The sequence below is a fragment of the Geotrypetes seraphini genome, chromosome 6 (genome assembly GCF_902459505.1).
Source record: "Geotrypetes seraphini chromosome 6, aGeoSer1.1, whole genome shotgun sequence".
Taxonomy (NCBI): domain Eukaryota; kingdom Metazoa; phylum Chordata; class Amphibia; order Gymnophiona; family Dermophiidae; genus Geotrypetes; species Geotrypetes seraphini.
The window spans coordinates 17,240,891-17,266,561 of NC_047089.1; the positions used below are offsets into that span (position 1 = coordinate 17,240,891).

Sequence of the window (25,671 nt, forward strand, 5' to 3'; positions counted from 1 at the left end):
TGCCCCACCCTCACGCCGCGCAAGACACGCACAACGCCGATGATTGACGCTGTGCACGTCACACGCAACGTGCAGGGGGGGACGGCACCCAGCCGCACAGGCCCAGACAGAGGTCCTCCAACCTGTAGAAGGCACCCGACATGGAAGGCTGGCCGGAAGACGAATCCCCCCGAAGCGGCACTTCCTGGACTGCAAGTGCTCGTTTATTGGAGCAGTGCTCAGTTTGCGAGTCAAAAGTTTGCCGAGTGCTTTGCTCGTCTTGCAAAACACTTGCAAACCGGGTTACTCACAAACCGAGGTACCACTGTATTTTGTCAGAGAAAGGGCGATGGATACAGGTCAGGATGGAGGTGGTGGAGAGAAAAGTGATACTGGAATTGAGAGTCATTTGAGCAAGGGAAATCAAGCAGGGACTTATGATACATTGCAAAAAAAATTTCTACCAAAAAATATCTATATGTATATACGTAAGGGACCATCAGACTAATGGGGAGCATCAATACAGCACAGGCAAGCTGAAATAAGACAGCCTGAATGTGTGACTCACCTGTCCCGATGTGCTGAATATCTGAGCGACAATTCTGAAATCATAATACAGTCAAAGTAAATAATTCAAAACTGAATTACATCACCCTGAAAGGTCCCAAGCGGAACTCGGTGTAAGGTCTGCACCCGTTTAAAGCTCAGATTACAGCACAAAGCTGTATTATTTTAATTTTTTATATCAAACGTGGCACGTGCGTTATTCACAATTGAAAGATTAAAGGTTTTGGGGCCATTCCTGGTGATTAACAATTGCATTTTGAATCATTTACTTTGACTGCGTTATGATTAAACAATTTTCACATAGATTTTCATCAATTGGGACTAACGATTGACCCAGCTGGGTTGTCTTATTTTGGTCTGCGTGGTGCCTCACATAGATTTATTTTTATCAAAGAATTATTTTGCAGATTATTGCTTATTTTTTTCTTAATTTGGTCAGGACATTTTATAGTAGGGACTTAGGTACAGCTGCAAGAAGAAAAGGACCCTGCAGAGCAGGGCTGCCCTAGTCCAAGAAGGAAGTGCAGGCAAATCTCTCTCATGCATATTCATTGTGGATATCCTGAAAACCTGGCCTGCCAGTAGATCTCGAGGACTGGACTTGGGCAGCCCTGCTGCAGAGACATCACGCCATTTTTCGCCATTGAATTCCATATTTTTGTATTAAACCCTGTAGGAGGGCATCTATAAAATAAATCTCTTACCGTTATCATTATCTTTTCCATCGCCACAGGCGGTTTCCATGGACGTATCACAGCCAGTTCCCCTCCAGCCCAGCTGACAGATGCAGTGCCATCCATTTGGGTCCAGCATACATCTGCCATTACCATTGCACAGACCAGGGCAGCCTTCTACAAAGGAGACAAGGAGAAGCTGTACTCAGTGCCCAGAATGTACAGGAAGGACACACTGCAACTAAATCCTCATTGCATACTGATAATCTCTTTTATTTATACATTATTGAGAAAGGTACTGAAGGAAAAAAAAAAAAATAATCTCATGTGGGATCTCTAAGGGAGAGGAGATAGTGGATGTTGCGGACGGGCAGGCTGGATAGGCCATTTGGCTTTTATCTACCATCATGTTTCTATGTTTCTATAACTATAAAGCTCTATGACCTCACAATGCAGGTATAAAGAGCCTGAGTCTATAGGAAGAGGAGATGCAAATGTTAAGAGCCTTAGCCAATAGGGAGGAGGAGATAGTTGATGCTGTGGATGGGCCTTTATCTGCCATCATGTTTCTATGTTCTATAACCATAAAGCTCTATGACCTCAAAATGCAGGTGTAAAGAGAATTAGCCTATAGGAAGAGGAGATGCAAATGTTAAGAGCCTTAGCCAATAGGGAGAGGAGGAGATAGTGGATCCTGTGGATGGGCCATTTGGCCATTATCTGCCATCATGTTTCTATGTTCTATAACCATAAAGCTCTATGACCTCACAATGCAGGTGTAAAGAGCCTTAGCCAATAGGGAAAGGAGGAGACAGTGGCATGCTGCGGATGGGAAGACTGGATGGGCCATTTGGCCTTTATCTGCCATCATGTTTCTATGTTCTATAACCATAAAGCTCTATGACCTCACAATGCAGGTGTAAAGAGAATTAGCCTATAGGAAGAGGAGATGCAAATGTTAAGAGCCTTAGCCAATAGGGAGAGGAGGAGATAGTGGATCCTGTGGATGGGCCATTTGGCCATTATCTGCCATCATGTTTCTATGTTCTATAACCATAAAGCTCTATGACCTCACAATGCAGGTGTAAAGAGCCTTAGCCAATAGGGAAAGGAGGAGATAGTGGCATGCTGCGGATGGGAAGACTGGATGGGCCATTTGGCCTTTATCTGCCATCATGTTTCTATGCTTCTCACAGTTTACAGACTTTGAAATCAAAGTGGCATATGGAGACAATTTTCACAGTTACAACATTCATGGGTGCTTTTATCCATAGATTTTATAACATTTCCCCTTGGTCAACCATCTAGACAAGGGGTTTTTAACCCAGTCCTCAGGATACATCAAGTCAGTCTGCTTTTCAGGACATCTACAATGACCATGTACGAGACAGATTTATATACAATGGAGGCAAAGCATGCAAATCTCTTTCATATATATTCAATGTGGTTAGTCTCCCTATCCCTTTCCCCTTTCTTATTCTAAAATCCTGACTGGCTGGGAGTGCACCAAAGACTGGGTTGAGAACCCCTGGCCTAAAGCAAAGGCATCCATTGAAAGATGTACTAGGGGTTTTTTCAGGCCATTTTCCCCTTCAAAATAAGGTGTACCCTTCTGAAAATGCAAAATGAGAAGCGTGAACTAGACGGAGAAAATATTGTGGAGAATGGTTCCCCTGTTGAGAGAGTCTGTGTGGAATAGTACCTCTGAACGGAACTATAACTATTTGTATTTGCCTGGAATGGAAAAGGTTTGAAAGCACAAAGAAAAGTGGAGTGTCCATCCTCAAATAAATATTTTGATTATTGTCCCACCCCACTTTTCTTTGTGACTTCTTTTTCATGGGATGGTTTCCTGTTGGCCTCCTTAGGGGTAGGCAATTCTGGTCCGCGAGAGCCGGAGCCAGGTCAGATTTTCAGGATATCCACAATGAATATGTACGAGATGGATTTGCATGCACTGCCTCCTTGAGATGCAAATCTATCTCATGCATATTTATTGTGGATATCCTGAAAACCTGACCTGGCTCCGCCTCTCAATTGCCTACCCCTGCCTTAGGCCATCTGTTTAAAGATACATTTTCGACACAGCCTCGAAGCTACTTAACATCGGTATTCTCAAAGAAAGAACCTTTTCTCTCTCATCTAACCCCTCCTAACGGTACTATCCTTGAACGTTCTTCTTTTCTCAACAATTTCTAATTCCTCCCGTCTACCCTCATGTTTCAGTATGACTGTTAAGTCTGATGTTATATTTATACATTTTTTATCCCTGTATAATTTTATTTTTGTATTTCGCCTAGAAATCTTGAATAGGCAATTTATATCAAATTTTTATAAAACTATAAAAGGTTTGCCCAGTAACCAGGAAACCCCTATCTTCCCAAAACAGAAGGGGATAAGTTTGATCCACAATTGGGAAACTCCTACCTGGTACCTTTCAATATTTATTGAAAGGGATCACAGACACAGATAAAAGATGTGAGATGTGTTTTCTGGTTAGAAAGACCATTTAAAATAGTACGTGATTTGCCTGACCTTCGAAGACCATACCAGTGCCCAGGTCAAAAAATGTTTTTGCACCCTCTGGAAACTTCGCACCATCAAGCATTAATCTTCGACCACCTCTCCTTTCGACTGCTGGTCCAATCACTAATCCTAAGCATCCTAGACTATGGCAACATTATATACCTGGGATCCTATAAAAGTACCATCAAACGTTTGAGAATAGTCCAAAATGCTGCCGTTCGCCTCATCTACGGTCTCAAAAAATATGACCACGTAAGCCCATATTACATAAAACTTCATTGGTTGCTAATAGAGGCAAGGATCATCTTCAAATTCGCCTGCCTCTGCTTCAAAACCTTAACAGGCTCTTCCCCAATCTACCTGTCTGAACACCTTGAATTTGCAGGCCCCTCTCGCACACGAAACGCCTACCTGTTCGCCTTTCCATCTCTAAAGGGCTGCCTCTACAAGAGATTCCTTGATAGAAACATAGAAATAGACGGCAGATAAGGGCCAGGGCCCATCTAGTCTGCCCACCCCAATGACCCTCCCCTACCTTTCTCTGTGAATAGATCCCACGTGTCTATCCCATTTGGCCTTAAAATCAGGCACGCTGCTGGCCTCAATGACCTGAAGTGGAAGACTAGTCCAGCGATCAACCACCCTTTCAGTGAAAAAGAATTTCCTGCTGTCCCCGTGCAGTTTCCCGCCCCTGATTTTCCACGGATGCTCCCTTGTTGCCGCGGGACCCTTGAAAAAGAAGATATCTTCTTCCACCTCGATGTGGCCCGTGAGATACTTGAATGTCTCGATCTTGTCACCCCTCTCTCTGCGTTCCTCGAGTGAGTACAGCTGCAACTTATCCAGCCGTTCCTCCTACGGGAGATCCTTAAGTCCCGAGTCCATCCGGGTGGCCATTCTCTGGACCGACTCCAGTCTCAGCATATCCTTACGGTAATGCGGCCTCCAGAATTGCACACAGTATTCCAGGTGGGGCCTCACCATGTATCTATACAATGGCATAATGACTTCAGGCTTACAGCTGACGAAACTCCTGCATATGCAACCTATGATTTGCCTTGCCTTGGATGAAGCTTGCTCCACTTGATTGGCAGTCTTCATGTTCTCACTGACGATCACCCCTAAGTCTCGTTCTGCTTCAGTTCTTGTTAGGATCTCGCCATTAAGGGTGTAAGTCTTGCATGGATTTTGGCTGCCCAGGTGCATGACTTTGCATTTTTTGGCATTGAAGCTGAGTTGCCAGGACCTAAACCAGCGCTCCAGTAGGAGCAGGTCGTGCATCATGTTGTCAGACATTGAATTTATAGATCCTTATCATTCCAAGCCGGCAAATGGAACAAATGCCTAACCTCTCTCATTTCTAATTCTCCTTCCTACCAAATGTTCAGGAAGTCAATTAAAACCTACCTCTTTGACAAAATTTCTCTGACTCCTCCCCTTCCTTTCTCCTTGCTCCCCACCTGACCTTTGATATACCTCCGGATTCTCCATCCCCTCCCTTCCTGTTAAACAAATTTAATGTCCTAACAAAACTGATCGCTTAGTCTACTTAAATGTCCTATTTTGTATCTCCTTCATCTTTTATGCCTCATCACTGTCATGCTTGTAAATTCACTGTAAATTGTACAGTCTCTTCACCTGTTAACCGCACTGAATTTCCATGATACCGCGGTATACAAGAATAAAGTTATTATTATTATTTTTCTGGTATACTCAGTAGAACCCTATATCGGTCTCTACTTGTGATGAAGAGGGAAATATATGCCTGGGCCTTGAGGAGAAATCCCTTTCCAGTTATGTTGTTTGTCAGTTCATCCCTTTTATCGGCCTGGGAGGGGGCCATGTTTCCTGTTTGGGATGGAGAATCTTTTGTGAGTTTAGAGCCTTCTCCTGACACAGCACCTTGTGCGAAACAAGGTCACGCACGGACTCTTGTTGAGAGATTCCTTGGGGCAATTATTCCGGAGCTGGCCTATGATTTAAACTAGCTCCCCTTATAGGAGCTATGGCCCCTGGGGACGTTTACTGGTCCTCTGGACTTTGAGGCCATTTATTTAAATCTAACTTTGCCTATTCTGCTGCTTCGACTGGACAATTAAGACATATTTTTCAAAAAGGATTTGATGTATACAGTTTACATCTTACCCTTGTGTTTTCTAATACTGTTTGTCAGAAAAGAACATAATTCATTCAATTAATCTTATATGATTCTACACATACATTCATTTTATGACTTTTACTCATTTAAAGTCTCATTCTACAATATAAATTCTGTGAATTTTGGGCGTGTACTTAATTTCCGCGAGCAATGTAATTGAAAAATATTCCAATTAGTGACAGTAATGGTTATGTAGGAATACTGTTCTCCTTGTTTGACTACAGACCAACGGACGAATCTTCAAGCTAAGTCTGAGTTTTTTGTTAGGAGTTGGATGGGGGGGGGGGTGCTCTTTCAGCAGGACGTCCTGCTTTACTATGCAATCTATCCAGATATCTTAACTCTTCCCCTTGTCCTCCCCTCCCCTGTAAATTCCCCCTCTTAGGGTTTGTTTGTGAATATTAGTACTTTTAATTTTTGGTCTCATATTTGCATGGGGCTATCTGTTTTCTGGTAGGAATGAATGTTAAAAAGCATACAGTGTGCTTTGTGTATTTTAATTTTGTGGTTAACCATTATGTGTTGTTAATACAATTATATTGTGTGTATATATGAAAAATGGATGGAAAAAATGGTGTTATAATTAGTACTATTATGGGGGCAGGGTCTGAGGCAGAGATTGAGTGGAGATGGGCACGACTTAGCCCAGTGTTCTTCAACTGCTGGTCCGCGGACCGGTGCCGGTCCACAAAATAATTATTTTATTTCCGCCAGTCCACAGGTGTCAAAAGGTTGAAGAACACTGGCCTAGAGGTTAGAGCAGCTCCCTCAGCACCCCGAGACTATGGGGTTTCATGACCACCACAGCTCCCCGTGACTGGGTAAGTCATTTAACCCTTCGTTGCCCCAAGCCAACCACACAGAAAAAGTAGTCTATCAAGTCCCATCCCCATTGCCACGGAAAACTGACCCCTGAGTTTCTTTGAGCTGCTCTTTCAAAAAGACTCATCTTTGCTATTAGAGAACAAAAGGAGCTTCTTCCCAGATCCATTTTTCGGTCCTCGGAGGACAGCTGCAGCTTAGGCTGGCAGCCTTGACTGGCTAAGTGAAGCCTTGGGAAATGCAGAAGTCTAGTGGCTTCGCCCTCAACAGGAGGGATAACTGAAGAGGGATTTCAGCCAGAAAAATGGTCATAATTAAGAAAGCCACAGAGGGGCAATTTCTTTTTACTTCAGCATCGGACCAAGCAAAGGATGGCGCTGCTGCTAGAACAGTCAGATTTCCAGGGGAGGGAAGGAACGGTGCTTTAATTGGAAAGGAAACCACTCATTCTTCGTGCTGTACTTAACTGCTCTGAAAATTTGCCATTTATGATTTTTTTTTTTTTTTTTTTTTCTTCGAGCAGCACAGCTCTGTAAACAATATCATGCTCTTTCCCGGTACTTACACTTCTCCCTCCGTATTCTCTGTGATAGGGGATTAACAGAACCGCAAATACAGAAAAAACGCAAATAACTTTTTCATAAGTTATTCGCTGTTTTCTATTAAAAACCATCGTGAATAGGGTGAAACCGTGAATAACGTTGTGGGAGACCTGGCCTGTTCCTGAAAGAGAGGCAAAACATGGTGAAGAAAGCGCCTGGAATCAGCGATTTTTTCTGTAAACGCTTGGAATCAGCAATTTCTCTATGCAAGCTGATGTAATGGGGGGAGGAGCCAAGCTAAAACCCGTGAATAATCGAAACCGCGAATATGGAGGGAGAAGTGTATTTCCAGGGTTTTTATAAAACAACTTTTGATAGGAATTACCGCTTCTAACAAAATTGTTTACTGCGATACGCCCCCATCACCTCATGCAGGTTACGAGTACTTTGCCTTCTGGGTTTGGTTTTTTTTTTTCACTTTGTAGTTTTATCTGCTTTTCTGAAGACAGGACTAATATGGTCTTGAAAGCTCATGTTTTTTTTTTTGTCAGCCCAGTAAAAGATATCACCATCGACAAAGTTTCCTTATCTGTCCCCTTTTCATCCATTTCTGCTTCGAACTAATGGGGCTGAAAGCCAAGATCCCAAAGAGCTTTGAAATGCAATACTCTGACAGAGGTGTAACATTTACCAGGCGTTTCTGATTGCTAAATCTTCCGCTCATCTAGGCTACAGCTATATACATATACCCTTTAAGTTTAATTAATGGATAGACAGACAAAGATAACTTATTAATCCCTTAGTCCTGAATTTGAAAAATTTAATTGTCTATGTGCCAGTAAGAGAAAATTAACAGGAAAGAGATTGCTAATTTTATCTAAGAATTGAAAATGTGCTCTTCTTTATTGCCTGCTCTATCATTTGCTGTATTAATTTTCAGAGATGGAATTTACATACACAGGTCCCCTTTTATCAAACCTTGAGAGAGCTTTTTACTGCAAGCTGGCGAGGTAAATGCTCCGGTGCTCATAGGAATTGAACGAGCGTCAGAGCCTACAGTAAAAAGCTCTACCACGGTTTGTTAAAAGGAGTCAATAGAAACATGATGGCATATAAAGGCCAAATGGCCCATCCGGTTTGCCCATCCGCAGCATCCACTATCTCCTCCTCTCCCTAAGAGATCCCGCGTGTCTGTCCCAAGCTTCCTTGAATTCAGTCTTTGTCTCCACCACCTCTACCGGGAGACTGTTCCACGCATCCACCACCCTTTCTGTAAAAAAGTATTTCCTTAGATTACTCCTGAGCCTGTCACCTCTTAAGTTCATCCAATGCCCTCATTCCAGAGCTTCCTTTCAAATGAAAGCGACTCGCCTCATGCGCATTTATGCCACATAAGCATTTAAGCATCTCTACCATATCTCCCGTCTTTCCTCCAAAGTTTACGTACTGAGGTCTTTAAATCTGTCCCATATGCCTTATGATGAAGACCACGCACCATTATAGTAGCCTTCCTCTGGACTGACTCCATCCTGTATATAACTTTTTGAAGCCGCGGACTCCAGAATTGTACACAATATATATATTTTTAAAATATCTTTATTAGCAATTATAAAAGGAACATACAACGAAAAGGGGAGCAGATAATAGTTTTTTTACGCTCGTTGAATTACTTGCCTGTTTTACAATATTCTAAATGAGATCTCACCAGAGTCTTATAGAACAGAATCAATACTTCCTTTTTCCTACTGGCTATTCCTCTCCGTATGCACCCTAGCAACCTTCTAGCTAGTGCTGCCCGATTCATGATTCAAATCAGTTCACCGATTCACTTCAGCTGAATCGATTCAGTTCAAAACAAAAAAAACCCCAACAAAAAACAGCTTCTCGATTCGCCTGACCCTCCCCCCTCGCCCCCTAAAGCAGGAGTGTCAGCTGCCGCACCTGCTTTAGAGGGCGAGGGGGAGGGTCAGTCGGGAAGTGCTGCTGTCGGCTTTCCCCCAGCCCGCATCCAGCTTCTGGCTTCCACATCCCTGGCCTTCCGCTTCCCCCCCCTGGTCTCCCCGCACTGTTTACCTTCCAGGAACAGCCTGCAAACACGATCTTAGTACCGCTTCGGAGCTGTCCAACCTTTTGGCTTCCCTGGGCCGCATGGCTGAAAAAAATGTTTCTGGGGCCGCTCAAACGCTGCAGCAAGACAGAGGAGGGAGCCGGCAAGACGGTGAACACCCAGGGACAGCAGAGGAAAACACCGCATCGCCCTTGACCGGGGCCGCACAAAATACTTCACAGGGCTGCATGTATACCATTATTTCCTGAATCAAAATCCTCTGTGTTCATCCCACGCTTTTTTCAACTCTGTCACCGTTTTCCTCTCCACCACCTCCCTAGGGAGCGCATTCCAGGCATCCACCACCCTCTCCATAAAGAAGAATTTCCTTACATTACTCTTGAGTCTACCACCCTGGCCTATTTTACTGGCGTCTACCACAAGGATGCCTAATGGAGCCTAAGCCTGCTTAGGCAATGCTAGGTGCGATTCTGTAAATGCCGCTTAGCAGTTGATCGACAACTGTGCTGACCAGCACCTACAAGTGAGGCGCCATTTATAGAATCAGGATATTAGAGCAGATTCCGAGGTCCAACTGTAGACGTCAGCATTTATTCCTGCTAAAAACAGGTGTACATGCTGGTGCCTAAATTTCAGGAATTGTACGCACAAACTTTTAGGCACGCCCCCCCCCCCCCCCCGATCCGCCCAGACCCATCCCTTGGCCTTTTTAGAGCTTTATGCTAGAAATTTAGACATCGATGTTATACAATAGTAACTGGGGCAGCTGCATGCTGCATGCCAATTATTGAGTGGTAACGCCTTAACAAATTAATTTGTTCACATATCTGCCCAGCGCCAACTTTTGGGGTATATTTTGATGCACCGTAAATGGCACAGATTGTTTGCCAGTGGGCGATATGCTCTATAATAAAACCCTAAGTGCGCATGCGCACTTAGGGTTTTGTGATCACTGCACCATGCTGTGTCCCTCCGTGCCGAATTCCATTTTGGAACACGGAGGCAGGGAACACGCCGGCGACCCCCCCTCCCGCCCTCTCTCACCAACTGCTGCCGCCGCCGCTCCTCTTCAAAGCAGCCTGTTGAGGTTCACCATCCGGCAGTAGCGAACCTCGCAGGCCAATCTCCACCTCGGTAGCACATTCTCTCTGACGCGATTGCATCAGAGGGAACATGCTACCGAGGTGGAGATTGGCCTGCGAGGTTTGCTACTGCCGGCCAGTGAACCTCAACAGGCTGCTTTGAAGAGGAGCAGCAGCGGTGGCAGCGGTTCGTGCCGGTGGGCCAGAAGACACCAGGACCCATGGATGGAGGGAGGGTAATAACGGGAGGGGGGGAACAGAAGGGGGCCACGGAGAGACAGGCAGGCATGGGGCAACATAGAAATACAGGCAGGCAGGAGGCCAGAGAGACAGACAGAAAGAAAGACAGGGGGCCAGGGAGAGACATTGACAGACAGACAGCATCCAAGGAGAGAGAGACAAAGAAAAAACCCCAGACAGACAGACATCTACTCTAGCACCCGTTAATGTAACGGGCTTTACAACCAGTCAACAAATAATAAACTTGAACTTAAAGAAGGAAATAACAGAAAAAAAGAAAACCTTGATAATTACAGGTGGCTCACTGGTAGAGCTGTTGCCTTTGCACCCAGAGGATTTGAGATCAAATCCAGTGCTGCTCCTTGTGACCCTGGGCAAGTCACTTAATCCTCCAGTGCCCACCGCTTTGAATGTCAGCTTTGAAATGCCAAAGGAACAAAAAGGCAGTATACAAGTCCCCATTCCTTTTCATCAAGCCCAGTATCCTGTTTCCAATAGTGGCCAACCCAGGTCCCAAGTACCTGGCAGAAACCCAAAGAGTAGCAACATTCCAGAGCTGAGATTGTGATGTCATAATGCTTCATTCCACCAATGCCTAAGAGCCAGCCTCAGCAGTGATGTCACAAAGGCTTGACTGTCCTATACTTAAGAACATAAGAATTGCCCTACTGGGACAGACTGAAGATGTGGCTCACTGGCAGAGCTGCTGCCTCTGCACCCAGAGGTTGTGAGATCAAATCCCAGTGCTGCTCCTTGTGACCCTGGGCAAGTCACTTAATCCTCCAGTGCCCACAGCTTTGAAATGCCAAAGTATACAAGTCCCCATTCCCATTCATCAAGCCCAGTATCCTGTGGCCAACCCAGGTCCCAAGTGCCTGGCAGAAACCCAAATAGTAGCAACATTCCAGAGCTGAGATTTTGATGTCATAATGTCTCATTCCATTAGTGCCTAAGAGCCAACCTCAGCAGTGATGTCACAATGGCTTGATTGTCCTATACTCAGCTCACATAAGAATTGCCATACTCTGCACCCACAGGTTATGAGATCAAGGCTCAGTGCTGCTCCTTGTGATACTGAGCAAGTCACTTAATCCGCCAGTGCTCACCGCTTTGAATGCCAAAGCCACAAAATGGTGGTATACAAATCCCCATTCCCTTCCCTTGCTAGCAGTATTGTTTACCATTTAAAACTATTTCAGTGGAAAACTTTTGCCTTCCCAGTTGTTCCCAGGTACAGCGAGGAGAGAAGCACTGCATGCCCCAACCCTGCTGTGCTGGAAAGGATCAGGTCTTGAAGCGATGAGGTTTTTGTACAAATGCAGCAGGATTCCTGTTCGTGCCAGCTGTGGTGGGCGGATTTAACGATCCACACGCTTGTCAACTGGAAATTAGACTGGGACCACCAACTCATTTCACACAGGCCATCAAAGGCGTTACAGATGGTGATGTGTTTTCGAGAGCCTCTGACTCAACCCAGTCTCTGAACAGCAACCTGTGTAGGTGAAAACCTCTGTAGCTCTCCATCAGACCCAGACTGAGCTTTTGTGTTTCTGTAGCATATGCTGCTAATTAAGACATGCTCTGAATTATATTAACTCCAGAGCTAAGAGAGTTATCTGGAGAAGGTAATTTCATTGTGAAAACTGAGCCTTATAACTAAGGACAAAGGGAGGGGGGGGGGGGGGGTAAACTCTGCCAGTCATTTCTGTACATGTGAACACACAAGGACATAAATGGCAGTGATATGGCTAAGGACCATTCTGCAGGAACATGCCCGTTTGCAGCTGGAGGATTGATGTTGGCGGTTCCGGAAGCCATTTTACATAGAAACATAGAAAAGGACGGCAGAAAAGGGCCACAACCCATCAAGTTGCCCCCCCCCCTATTGACCCACCCTCTTAACTTCGTCCCGCTAGAGATCCCACATGCGTATCCCATTTTTTTCTTAAAATCTGGCACGCTGCTGGCCTCGATCCCCTGTAGTGGAAGTTCATTCCAATGATTGACCACCCTTTCGGTGAAGAAATACTTCCTGGAGTCGCCATAAAATTGCCCGCCCTTGATTTTCAGAGGATGCCCTCTTGTGGTCGAGGGTCCTTTAAGAGAGAAGATATCGTCTTCCACTTCGATACGGCTTGTGATATATTTAAATGTTTTAATCATGTCCCCCTCTCTCTATGTTCCTCGAGTGAGTATAGCTGCAATTTGTTCAGCCTTTCCTCATATGAGAGATTCTTGAGCCCCGAGACCATCCTGGTGGCCATTCGTTGAACCGACTCAATTCTCAGCACAGCTTTACGGTAATGTGGTCTCCAGAATTGTACACAATATTCCAGATGAGGTCTCACCATGGATCTGTACAAAGGCATTATGACTTCGGGCTTCCGGCCGACGAAAGTTCTACGGATACGACCCATCATTTGTCTAGCCTTGGATGAAGCTTTCTCCACTTGATTGGCAGTTTTCATGTCTTCACTAATGATCACTCCTAAATCTCGTTCTGCTTTAGTCCTAGCTAAGAAATCACCATTTAGAGTGTAAATTCTGCAAGGATTTTTGTTGCCAAGGTGCATGACCTTACACTTTTTGGTGCAGGAGCCAGTATGGGCAAGTGCGAGGGGGGAACGATCGCTCCTGCCCTCACTAGCCCTCAGAGGCAAGGGAAACTAAATTAAACTAAAACTTAGTTTTATAGACCGGGTCATCTTCATGTAATAAAGCCCGACTCGGTTTACATCAATTAAGAAAATTTAGAAAAGAACATGAGTTTACAATTTATAAAATAACCATGTTTTTAAGTTTTTAAGAAAAAGTTGAAATGAACCTAATTCTCTTAACCTTAGAGCAGGGGTGTCCAATGTCGGTCCTCGAGGGTCGCAATCCAGTCGGGTTTTCAGGATTTCCCCAATGAATATGCATTGAAAGCAGTGCATGCAAATAGATCTCATGCATATTCATTGGGGAAATCCTGAAAACCCGACTGGACTGCGGCCCTTGAGGACCGACATTGGACACCCCTGCCTTAGAGGAATATCATTCCATAATTCTGTTAGTTTGAAAGGATAGGATTTCCCCAATTTACCAGTAAAAATAATTCCTTAACCCTTTCAGGACCATAAGGCTCGTAGGCCAATTTTTGTGGTTTTGACGACATTTTTATGGTAAAAAGGGCTTGCAGATGCCAAAAAATTGATTTTTTTTGTGAAATATTATTTTTTTTTAAAAAAAATCACACTTCTGGCTTATGGACAGTGTGGCAAGTGAATCTTCTCGTCAATCTGGCAACGACGCTAATGAATGAATGTCGGAACCAGTTTGTTTACATAAAGGCAGTATCATATGGAATCCGTACATATCAAATTTAGAACTGTAGACTATCCCAATCAAAATTTATAGGATTTTAAAGTTATGGGACAAATATGTCCCTTGGTCCTGAAAGGGTTAAAGAGAAGGAAAAGCCAGTTTGAATTTTTGCGTGGTGCTAACAAGTCCCATTCTTTGAGAGTTCCAAGAAAAAGGTACAAGTGAGGAAAAAATGCCAAATAGGATCTTGAAAGTTAGGCAGGAACATCTGAAAAGTATCTTGGAGAATATTGGAAGCCAATGAAGTGGAGATACATGTTCAAATTTACCCTCGCTGGAACTCAACCTAGCCGCGACATTCTGAATCAACTGGAGCCTCTGCAAGCTGGTTTTGGTTAGACTTAAATAGATTGAATTACAATAATCTAACCGAGATGGGGCTGCTGCCATCAGGTAGGTCTGGGAGGGAGGTTCTTTCTGTCTTTCTTTCAGCCCAAATTTCATTGGCATTTTTGTCCGAAGCCTAAACAAGGCTGAACAAACATTTCAGGCCAGTTTCACCACTGAAGCCTAAGCCAAAACCAAAACTCGGTGAGCCTCTAGTAAACACGCCTGGATGGGGTACACATTTAAAAGGCAAGTTGGCGTCTGCAATTATGCATGTCAGAGACACCAAAATGAGAGGTTACACGCATAAGCACACTAGCCACCATTCTGTAAGGTTGTGTCTAAATGCTATAGCATGTAACTGCAAAGTGACCTATATGTGGATTGCATAGGGGCAGGCTAGGGATGTGTCTCCAACTTAAGCCTGTAACTTACAGAATACTATATGCCATGCATTTCATATGGCGCATTTAGGTTTTTCTTGGTTTGCGCAGTGCAACTGCATCGGACGTCCGATAGATTGTCTTTCACCCTTTTATTTATTTTTTTGAAGCCTGTTCTCTCAAAGGAGCTCATAACGGGTTAAAAATCAGATACTCAAGCACTTTCTCGATCTGTCCTGGTGGGATCACAGTGGAGGATTAAGTGACTTGCCCAGGGTTACAAGGAGCAGCATGGGATTTGAACCCATAACCTCAGGGTGCTGAGGCTGCAGCTCTAACCACTATGCCACACTCTCTTCCCCATTAAGTATACTTTATGGGTATTCCACAAAAAGACCCCTGAGGAAGGCACTAACTGCCAAAATACAGGCCGCGTTGGGGCCCTTTTCGCCCATACCACACTGCTTTTGGGCTTCTTTATACCATTTGCTGAATAAGAACATAAGAATACCCCTACTGGGTCAGATCAATGGTTCATCCAGCCCAGTATCCTCTTTCCAACAGTGACCAATCCAGGTAAGAAGTACCTGGCAGAAACCCAAAAAGTAGCAACATTCTAGAACCCCAAAGAATGGTGAGGTTTCTGGAATCCAAAAGAGTAGCAACATTCTAGAACCCCAAAGAGTGATGAGGTTTCTGGAATCCCAAAGAGTAGCAACATTCTAGAACCCCAAAGAGTGATGAGGTTTCTGGAATCCCAAAGAGTAGCAACATTCTAGAACCCCAAAGAGTGGTGAGGTTTCTGGAATCCAAAAGAGTAGCAACATTCTAGAACCCTTAAGAGTGGCGGGGTTTCTGGAATCCCAAAGAGTAGCAACATTCTAGAACCCCAAAGAATGGCTTGGTTTCTGGAATTTCAAAGAGTACAACATTCTAGAACCCTTAAGAGTGGCGGGGTTTCTGGAATCCCAAAGAGTAGCAACATTCTATGCTTCCGATCCCAGGGCAAGCATAAACTTATGGTCATTCAGTATCCTTGCTCTACAGTTTCTTCTGTTTGTATTTAGGTGTACCCATGTACCCCTGTCATTGACCTGGTACAAATGGGCGCTCCTACATTTAAGTATAACAATTCAGGTCAGTATTCCAAGGCATTTTGGCAAACATATGCTGTCATAGAATGACGCTCAAGCACAGCACTGATGCACCAAAGGGAAATGCCAAGTTATAGAATTGCCATCTTATATCCTAGTTCTAGAAAGCTGCGTGTCCAAATTTCAGACTAGTGTGCAAATTTGCACATGCAAGCTTTAGAATACGTAACACAATTACCCAAAGATACTAAAACGCTTATGAACGGACCATCAGATAACAAACACAGATTCAAGAAGCCCCGGAACAGTTCACAATCTTCACAGGTCCAAATGGGCACAATCCTTTATTTTTATATTCTTATTTCATTATCTTTTTTATTGTTTTATTTAAGTTTATTTAACCTTGATATACCGCACGTCGCAGTACGTCTGCACAGGTTAACACATGGCAAGCATTTTAGCTAGTGAGGAACAAAAGAAAGAGGTTAATGCATGGGAAAAAGGAGGGAGGTACAATAATCGATAGAATAGATGAGAGACAGCAATGATATTTCACGCAGGCTACCATCTCAACTGCACCCTGGAGGGAGGCTGAGAAGGGGAAAGGAATGAGGGAGTGAGAGGCCATTATTTATAGGCATCCAAGTATAGAAATGTTTTAAGGGCCGACTTAAACCTAGCTAGGGATGTCTCTAAATGAGATGAAAGGGGGAGTGCATTCCATAGGGAGGGTGCTGTCAATGAGAAAATACCACTTCGAGTGAATTTGTAGGTGATCTGTCGAGAGCAGAGTATCAAAAACCAGCGTTCATTGAAAACATCTAATTCCTTATGCTCCTTCCCGGACTCTTCATTCCGACAATCAAAATTTGCTTCCCATCCCTTCTGTCCGTGAACTATTTCATGATATAACCCATAAAACCATCTTCTCAGTCACTGATCCTATTCTGTGGAACGCCCTTCCATTGGACCTCTGATTAGAAAATGCTCTTGACAGATTCAAGTCAAAACTCAAAACTTTCCTTTTCAAAGATGCTTACGACCTCTGACCTCATCTCTTTCAAACAGAATCCATGTAGTTCATCTATGGACTTTTTAATATTAAATAAAAGTGCTTCTTTTGAAGCGAACCCTACCGTATTGTTCCTATCTTTTCCCTCACTTTCCTCCCTTTCACGGTTTTATTTTTATCTAGATGTACTTCTCAACTTACCTGAGCCCCTCTTTCTCTTATTTGTTCTAGTATGTCAGTTTGTAATGCACTCCCCTTTTAATAATTTTTTTTAATAATTTTATTTTAATTAATTTTTTTTGTAAACCGTTTATTTATATATTTATTAAAAAATTTAGATACCGCATACAACAATGCGGTTTCCATATCACATACATAGAACCTTGTTTCCCTCTGAATAACACACATATAACATAGACATGTCTAAACAACATCGTTAATTGTCCCTGTTATAAATGGGGATAGAGTGCAAATTCAATCAATTCAGAAATACAGTGGTACCTTGGTTTAAGAGCATAATTCGTTCCAGAAGCATGCTCTTAAACCAAAACACTCGTATATCAAAGCAACTTTCCCCATAGAAGATAATGGAAACTTGAACAATTCGTTCCATCAAACCCCTCCCCCCCCCCCGGTTACTGGCGGTGCTCCATCACCCCCTCCCCCCGCTCTAACCGGCATCGCACCCCCACGAACCGGCATCGCAACCACCCCCCCCCCACGAATGCCCCCCCGCGAGAACCGCAAAGCACCCCCGTGCTGAAAGCGGCATCCGCCCGCCCTTCCTCCCAAGCACGGTCCTTACCCCTTCTGCTCGTTGTAAGGGTGAATGCGAGCTCCCACCTCTTGCCTGGGCATGCTCAAGGCCTTCTGGCTTTTCGTTCTCTTGGAGATCTCGTTCTCGGAGATCTGGAAGAATTCTTGTAAGATGTTTGGGGAAGCAGGATACAATGTCTGATGTATAATCGCAATAATCTTAAACTGTGCTCTTTTTTGCATAGGTAACCAGTGTAATTTCTATGGGCACTCCTAGGAACCCCTGTGATTAATCTTGCAGCGGAGTTGATAAGCATTTGCAAAGCCCTCAACTTCCCTTTCCCAACTCCTAAGTATAGTGAATAAATGGTAAAGAATAAAGAAAATTGGAGGCACATCATGTAGGCAATCAGCCAGCTCCAGTCTCTCTCCTTCTCGCTGCACGTCTTCCCTTCCAACACCCCCTACTGGCGGCTCAGGGCCCGTCTGTACGGCCTTCGCACATGCGTGGACGTCGATGCAATGACATCAATGGAACCAGGCTGACCTACGGCGCATTCCAGAAAGCAATTAAAACCGTATTATTTGACAAATTCATCTCCTAAACAGAAGCCTCACCACTTACTAAGGCATACCTTCCCTCTGTCAATCTCAATGTAATATACTGTCCTTTTATCTCTTTCTCATGTAATAAGTTGTACCCCCTCTTCTTGCATTCTGTAATTCGCTGATGTTCAGCCTTCTTCGATGTGAACCGCCTAGAAGTTTTCTATTCAACCTCGGTGTAATATGTTGTCCTCTATCTCTTTCTCATGTAATAAGTTGTACCCCCTCTTCTTGCATTCTGTAATTCGCTGATTGTCCAGCCTTCTTCGATGTGAACCGCCTAGAAGTCTTCTATTCAACCTCAGTGTAATATGTTGTCCTCTTATCTCTTTCTCATGTAATAAGTTGTACCCCCTCTTCTTGCATTCTGTAATTCGCTGATGTCCAGCCTTCTTCGATGTGAACCGCCTAGAAGTCTTCTATTCAACCTCGGTGTAATATGTTGTCCTCTTATCTCTTTCTCATGTAATAAGTTGTCCCCCTTCTTCTTGCATTCTGTAATTTGCTGATTGTCCAGCCTTCTTCGATGTGAACTGCCTAGAAGTCTTCTATTCAACCTCAGTGTAATATGTTGTCCTCTTATCTCTTTCTCATGTAATAAGTTGTACCCCCTCTTCTTGCATTCTGTAATTCGCTGATTGTCCAGCCTTCTTCGATGTGAATCACCTAGAAGTCATTCGACTGTGACGGTATAGAAGAATAAAGTTATTATTATTACTATTATTATCATGCACGCGTGTGGCGTCATCGCATCGACGTCCGCACACTTCCGAATGCCTGGAGCTGCGGCCACCACGTTTAGTGTGCCGCGGCTTGACAAAGTTTGCGAGACACTGGTCTAGAGGTTGGAACATCAAGCATGGTTTTGTTATAGTGATTGATGAGTGCATGAGGGCAGATATAGAATTAGTAAACGATCGAGATAGGGTGGAGTATGTCATTTTGCCAATTTCCTCATCGCTGCTGTTAAATTTTCACTCAAAATTACAATCATATACACAGAAAAGCACTTAACTTTAATGCAGCAGGCAATCTCTCTCAAAATGAACTAAGGAGAGAACACTTAAGTATCGGCCTGGTTCTCTCTGGGAGGGTCCAGCTTTTTTAGAGTCTAAAAAAAAAAATCTGTAGTTGCTCTGGATCAAAGAAAACATTGCTCAAAGAAGAAATAACCACAACACATTTACGTGGAAATCTTAATTGAAATGCATCCCCCCCCTCCCACAAGTGTAAGAACATTTTTGATTCAGTAAGAGACACGGAACTGCTCTTACACACAGCTGATTGTCTTTTAAAAGTCATCCTTTTGAATCTCCATTGTTTATTTAAAATTTCGATTGTTTCCCAGACTTTAAGAATAAATGGGATACCTACGTGGGATCCCAACGAGGGTGAAGATAAGGAATAAGGTCACTAGGGTATAGACTTAAGGGGATGTGTCAGTAGAGTGGGCAGACTTGATGGGCTGTAGCCCTTTTCTGCCGTCATCTTTCTATGTTTCTATTATAGGAGGACAACTGCAATACAGTGCTCCATATTGAGGATAAGACCCCTGAGGCAGGCCTTATGGCCGAAACACATACGTGCCGGGGCTTGAGTGAATAAAAAAGATTGAGCACCACAGGTCAAATCTTTTGTTTTTCTTTGTTCTGCTTAAAAATGTACATGTATATATACCCAGTTATGATAATATTCTATAAAGAAAAGAAACTGACAGGTTCTATAAAAGCCAGGCACTCAGATTGGCGCTAAAGAATGACATGGTGACAAAATTCATCACCGTTCCCGTCCCCATGGATAACCACGGGAAATAATCCCATTTCATTTTTTAGTGTCTATTTCAGCCTCAGTCCTTCTACACCAGCATTCTTCAGAGCAAAGCTTGCGGGTCAGTGGTTGTGGCCATTCATACTCTGATTCTTATGGGAGCCAAGGATAATGAAGCCATTGTGACATCACTGATGTGATTGGCTCTTAGGCATTGGTGGAATGAGGCATTATGACATCACAACATCTGCTCTGGATACCAGAGACTGTCATTCTGTAGTGTCTGTTTCAACCTCGGTCCTTCTACACCAGCATTCTTCAAAGCAAAGCTTGCGGATCAGTGGTTGTGGCCATTCATACTCTGATTCTTCCCTCTCTCCTTAAAGAATGGCATGAAGATTGTTTACCGCGGTTATCCGCGGGGACGGGAACGGTGATGAATTTTGTCACCGTGTCATTCTCTAATCGGCGCAACTAGCCAATCTAGGTACCTAATTTACACCACCCCCCCCTTTTAGAAAATGGTAGCGTGTTTTTTAGCGCCGGCCGTGGCGGTAACAGCTCCAATGCTCATAGGAATTCTATAAGCGTTGGAGCTGTCACCGCCGCGACCAGCGCTAAAAACGGTAGTGAGGTTTTATAAAAAGAGGGGGGTTAATTATTTTAAAAATTTTAATCAGCGCCGATAACAAGCCATTAATACCCCGTTATTGGCTTAAACTAAAACTAATTGGATGAAAAAAAAAAAAATTAATTGGATGGTAGGCACCTAGATTGGTAGGTGCTTGTTAGGGGGTGGACTGTGGACATGTTTTACACGTACGCACCTGTTTTGGAGTTAGGCACTGGTATTTCGATCAAGAAATCCCTGGCATAAATAGGGTGCAGCTAATGTTCGGACGCCTACCGACACCGAGGGCGCGATTCTATAAATGGCACCAAAGTTAAGAATGACATGTTGCTATGCATCATATTTCTCGGCACCTCTGTGTAGGTGCCATTCACAGAATTGGGGACAAAGTGCCTCATTCAATTTACGGAATAGGCTCCCAAAAGGTGCCCCTCATAGAACTGCCCTCGAAGTTCTGCGCCAAGTGGGAGTTATACATGCAGCCAATACAGCACAAAGGTGAAACAAAACAAGGCCCTCGCCAGTGGCGAAGTAAAGCGGGGGTGGAGTTCCACCCCAGGCGCCACGTTGGCGAGGGTGCCGTCACCCCTCCTCCGCTCCGTCCCCGACTCTTCCCACCTCCTCCCTTCTCCACGCACCTGCCCCTTCCCTTCCCCCCTACCTCTAGTCGCGAGCGGCGACTTTTGACTTGCCCCTCATGACCGCGTCGTCTCTCCTGATGCCACTTCTGGCGGCGCGCACAGGGAGTGACGTTGTAGGGAGAGACGACGGGGGTCGCGAGGAGCATGTTGAAGTTCTTGTTGCTGGCAGTGGTGAACTAGAGGTATGGGGGAAGGGAAAATGAGCACGTGTGCAGTGGTGGGGAAGGCGCAGGGGGGAGGGTACAGACAGGGGCGGGGTGCCTCTCGCCCTCGCTAGGCCATCACAGTTCATCTAATGATATAACGCAGTCAGCTGCGCCAGTAAAATAATTTCACAAATATAATATACACCAATAAACATAACAATACAACACAGGACACCAGCACTTCAAAGTGATAAGCACAATTTTATAACAAGATATAATGAATAATGGCATCCAACATAACCACCAACAGTAGTTTTACTCTGATTCTTCATGGTAGCACAGCATTGAGATCCGGACAAGTTCCTGGAGGAAAAGTCCATAGTCTGTTATTGAGAAAGACATGGGGGAAGCCACTGCTTGCCCTGGATCGGTAGCATGGAATGTTGCTATTCTTTGGGATTCTAGATTCTTGTTACTCTCTGGGGTTCCGGAATCTTGCTATTCTTTGAGATTTTGTATGGAATGTTGCTACTCTTTAGGGTTCCAGAATCTTTGTTACTCTTTTGGATGCTAGAATCTTGCTATTCTTTAGGATTCTGCATGGAATCTTGCTACTCTTTGGGATTCCAGAATCTTGCTATTCTTTGAGATTCTGTATGGAATGTTGCTACTCTTTGGGATTCTAGATTCTTGTTACTCTCTGGGATTCCAGAATCTTGCTATTCTTTGTGATTCTGTATGGAATGTTGCTACTCTTTGGGATTCTAGATTCTTGTTACTCTCTGAGGTTATGGAATCTTGCTATTCCTTGAGATTCTGTATGGAATGTGCTACTCTTTGGGATTCTAGATTCTTGATACTCTCTGGGCTTCCAGAATCTTGCTATTCTTTGAGATTCTGCATGGAATGTTGCTACTCTTTGGGTTTTGGCCAGGTACTAGGGAACTGGACTGGCCACCATGAGAATGGTCTACTGGGCTTGATGGACCATTGGTCCGATCCAGTAAGGCTATTCTTATGTTCTTATAATAACAAAACACCCAGTGTTTAAGGCTCTCTGGAACTGTGGAGGTTAACAGAGAATAAATAAAGAGAATTAATCAGAAAGTGGCTACTGAGAACACGATACTCTTATTTCTCTGTCTTCATATGGCCATCGTTTTAGACATTTTTTAATCTTTCAGTTGGCGGTGACAAGAAACAATGAAGAAACAGAGATTATAAAGCGGATACACAATGAAGATCAGAGGGCAGAGAAAAAAAAAAAAAAAGAATGACGTGCAAAGCCTAAAGACCAGCCTTCTCTAATATCAGGATGCTGTGAGCCAAGGAAGAAAATAAAAAATGGAGATAAAGAGAACGAGACACGAGATTCTGCTCATTGATAAACCAAGAGAACAGACACAAAAGAAGGTGACTATACAGTACCTTTCACTACCTTATCCAGATAGTGGGCTTGGGAGATAAAAGACAAAACATTTAATGTGGGATTGAATAAGTGCAACACAGGGAGTTTACAATGCTGTGCATATGAGAAAGAGCCAGGGATGGGGGGAGGGGGACAACATACAAGAGCGCTCCCAGACAGAGAATGAACGAAAGTCTGTCCTGATCTACAGCGTCATGTCATCTGAATGAATTTATTCCGATTTCTATCCCGTTGTCCCCCAAAGAGCTCAGAATGTAGCAATGCTTATTATAAGATCACTATCAGACAAACCCAGACAATAATTAATGTGCACATTTTTTTAGATCCTCTATAGGCTTGTTATTCTCCTTTATGCATTTCATTTAGAGATCGCATAAGCCATTCTCTTCATTGGATCATTTAAAAAAAAATATATATGCATATTTTTTTGTGCAATATTCATATGAAAGTGAATCCTTAAAATAGTGTAATAACCTATCCTTTTAGCTGAAAATTTTAATCAGGGAGCGCCTCCCGTTATATCACTTGCACCGCGCTCCACAGAAGTTCATTCGGAGCTGGCGCAACTTCTGTGGAGCGCGGTGCAAAAGCAACAAGTCAAATCTTATAACGGGAGCCTCGACCCTGAAGAAAAAGCAATGAAATATGGTCGGTGGGGGGGGCGCTCCCTGATTAAAATTTTCAGCTAAAAGGATAGGTTATTACACTATTTTAAGGATTCACTTTAATATGAATATCGCACAAAAAAAATATATACCTATACAGTGGTACCTCGGTTTACGAGTGCACCAGTTTGCGAGTGTTTTGCAAGACGAGCAAAACATTCGCAAATTTGGTGCCTCGTAAACCGAGCTTGCCTCGCAGTACGAGTGCCCCCCCCCCACGATCTGGCATCCCCCCCGCTCGCGTTGCCCCCCTCCACCGCAATCCTACTTCCCCCCCCCCCCCGAGCAGTCAATGACACCCTTTACCCGACTTGGCACCAGTGCCGGTGCCCGAAGATTCTCCCTCTTCTGGCGCGGCTGGGCGGTGCGTCAGAGATCCTCCTTCTTCTGGTCTGGGCTGGGCTGGACTGGCTTTGAGCATTTGCGCATGCTCAAAGCCTTCTGGTCTTGCTCTCAATCTCAGAGAGAGCGAGACCAGAAGGCTTTGAGCATGCGCAAATGCTCAAAGCCAGTCCAGCCCAGCCCAGCCCAGAAGAAGGAGGATCTCCGATGCACCGCCCAGCCGCGCCAGAAGAAGGAGGATCTTCGGGCACCGGTACTGGTGCCAAGTCGGGTAAAGGGTGTCATTGACTGCTCGGGAGGGGGGGAAGTAGGATCGCGGTGGAGGGGGGGCAACGCGAGCGGGGGGGGATGCCGGTTCGGAGGGGGGGGAAGCTGGATCGCGGGGAGGGGTTTGGAACAGCGTCAGATTCCTCAAGGGGGGGGGAGAATGGAGCAGCACTGGTAGCCTCGTGGGGGGGGAGGAGGTGGAACCAATCAAAGCAGTTTCCCTTACTTCCTATGGGGAAACTTGCTTTGATATACGAGCAATTTGGTTTACGAGCATGCTTCTGGAACGAATTATGCTCGTAAACCAAGGTTCCACTGTATATAAAAAAAATGATCCAATGAAGAGAATGGCTTATGCGATCTCTAAATGAAATGCATAAAAGAGAATAACAAGCCTACAGAGGATCTAAAAAAATGTGCACATTAATTATTCTCTGGGTTTGTCCGATAGTGATATTACAATTATTTATTACCTAGTCTTACAATAGCCAGATACAATAGATATTATAAGATCACTGATTTGTAGCTACACTTTGAATCTCTTGGCAAATCCTCAGCAAAAATCTTTGGAATTTTTATGAAAGTTCGTGGATTCAATTTTTTTTTAAGACTTGAAAAATCCTACAGGAAGCATTTACAAATGCAGCGGAGAAGTTACTTTTTTTTCCATGGTCCTTTAAAGATACGTGCTAGGCATCTTCGGAAGACAGCTCATTGACTTTCATCATAAGTACTCACCATGCTTGATAAATTAAATATAAGTTTCTGCCATAAAGTGGTTTATGTTCTCATTAAAATGTTATGACAAAGGTGTTAAAAGTTTAACACTTACTCTATAAAACTCAAAGCCTTGTTGGAAGGCATTTTACTAATATAATAAAATATAACAGGTACAATGTATTGAGAAAAGTCCCATAATGCAGTGGTTCCCAACCCTGTCCTGGAGGACCACCAGCCAGTCAGGGTTTCAGGATCGCCCTAATGAATATGCATGAAAGAGATTTGCATGTAATGAAGATGATAGGAGCGCAGATCTGCTCCATGCATATTCATTGGGGCTAGCCCGAAAACCCGACTGGCTGGTGGTCCTCCAGGACAGGGTTTGGGACCACTGCCATAATGTACTCAGATGTGCCTGCATTTCAGTTTGCACGCTGCTCTTGGCGATCCTGGTTCTGCTCCTCGGAAGCAAATAAGACAGTGGGAACGGATGATGAGCAATTTACCAGAGCCACCAGGGCAAAATCAAGCCTTCTTTATTTCAATCCAGGACGTACAATAATAAGGACCCGACACAGTACAGTAAAACCTTGGTTTGTGAGCATAATTCGTTCTGAAAACACGCTTGTAATCCAAAACACTTGTATATCAAAGCGAATTTCCCCATAAGAAATAATGGAAACTCAGACAATTCGTTCCACAACCCCAAAACGTTAATATAAAATACTGCACAAACTCGTATTGCAAGACCTCGCTCGTTTAGAACAATTACTACACTCTCGCAGCGTCAGAGAGAGAAGAACCATCGGCTCAGTTGTGATGATGTGACGCTTGTATGCTGTATGTACTCGTATTGCAAGACCT

General features: G+C 44.1%; 1 protein-coding gene across 4 annotated transcripts in view; it reads right to left on the reverse strand.

Moving 5' to 3' along the window:
* The window catches only part of TENM4 (teneurin transmembrane protein 4), a 1,150,563-nt gene that overhangs the window by 172,721 nt on the left and 952,171 nt on the right, over positions 1–25,671 (reverse strand). For all 4 annotated transcript variants that reach the window (XM_033948175.1, XM_033948174.1, XM_033948172.1 and 1 more), the window contains one exon: positions 1,251–1,397. In XM_033948175.1, coding sequence (XP_033804066.1) covers positions 1,251–1,397 — 147 coding nt within the window. The remainder of the gene's footprint in view (positions 1–1,250; positions 1,398–25,671) is intronic.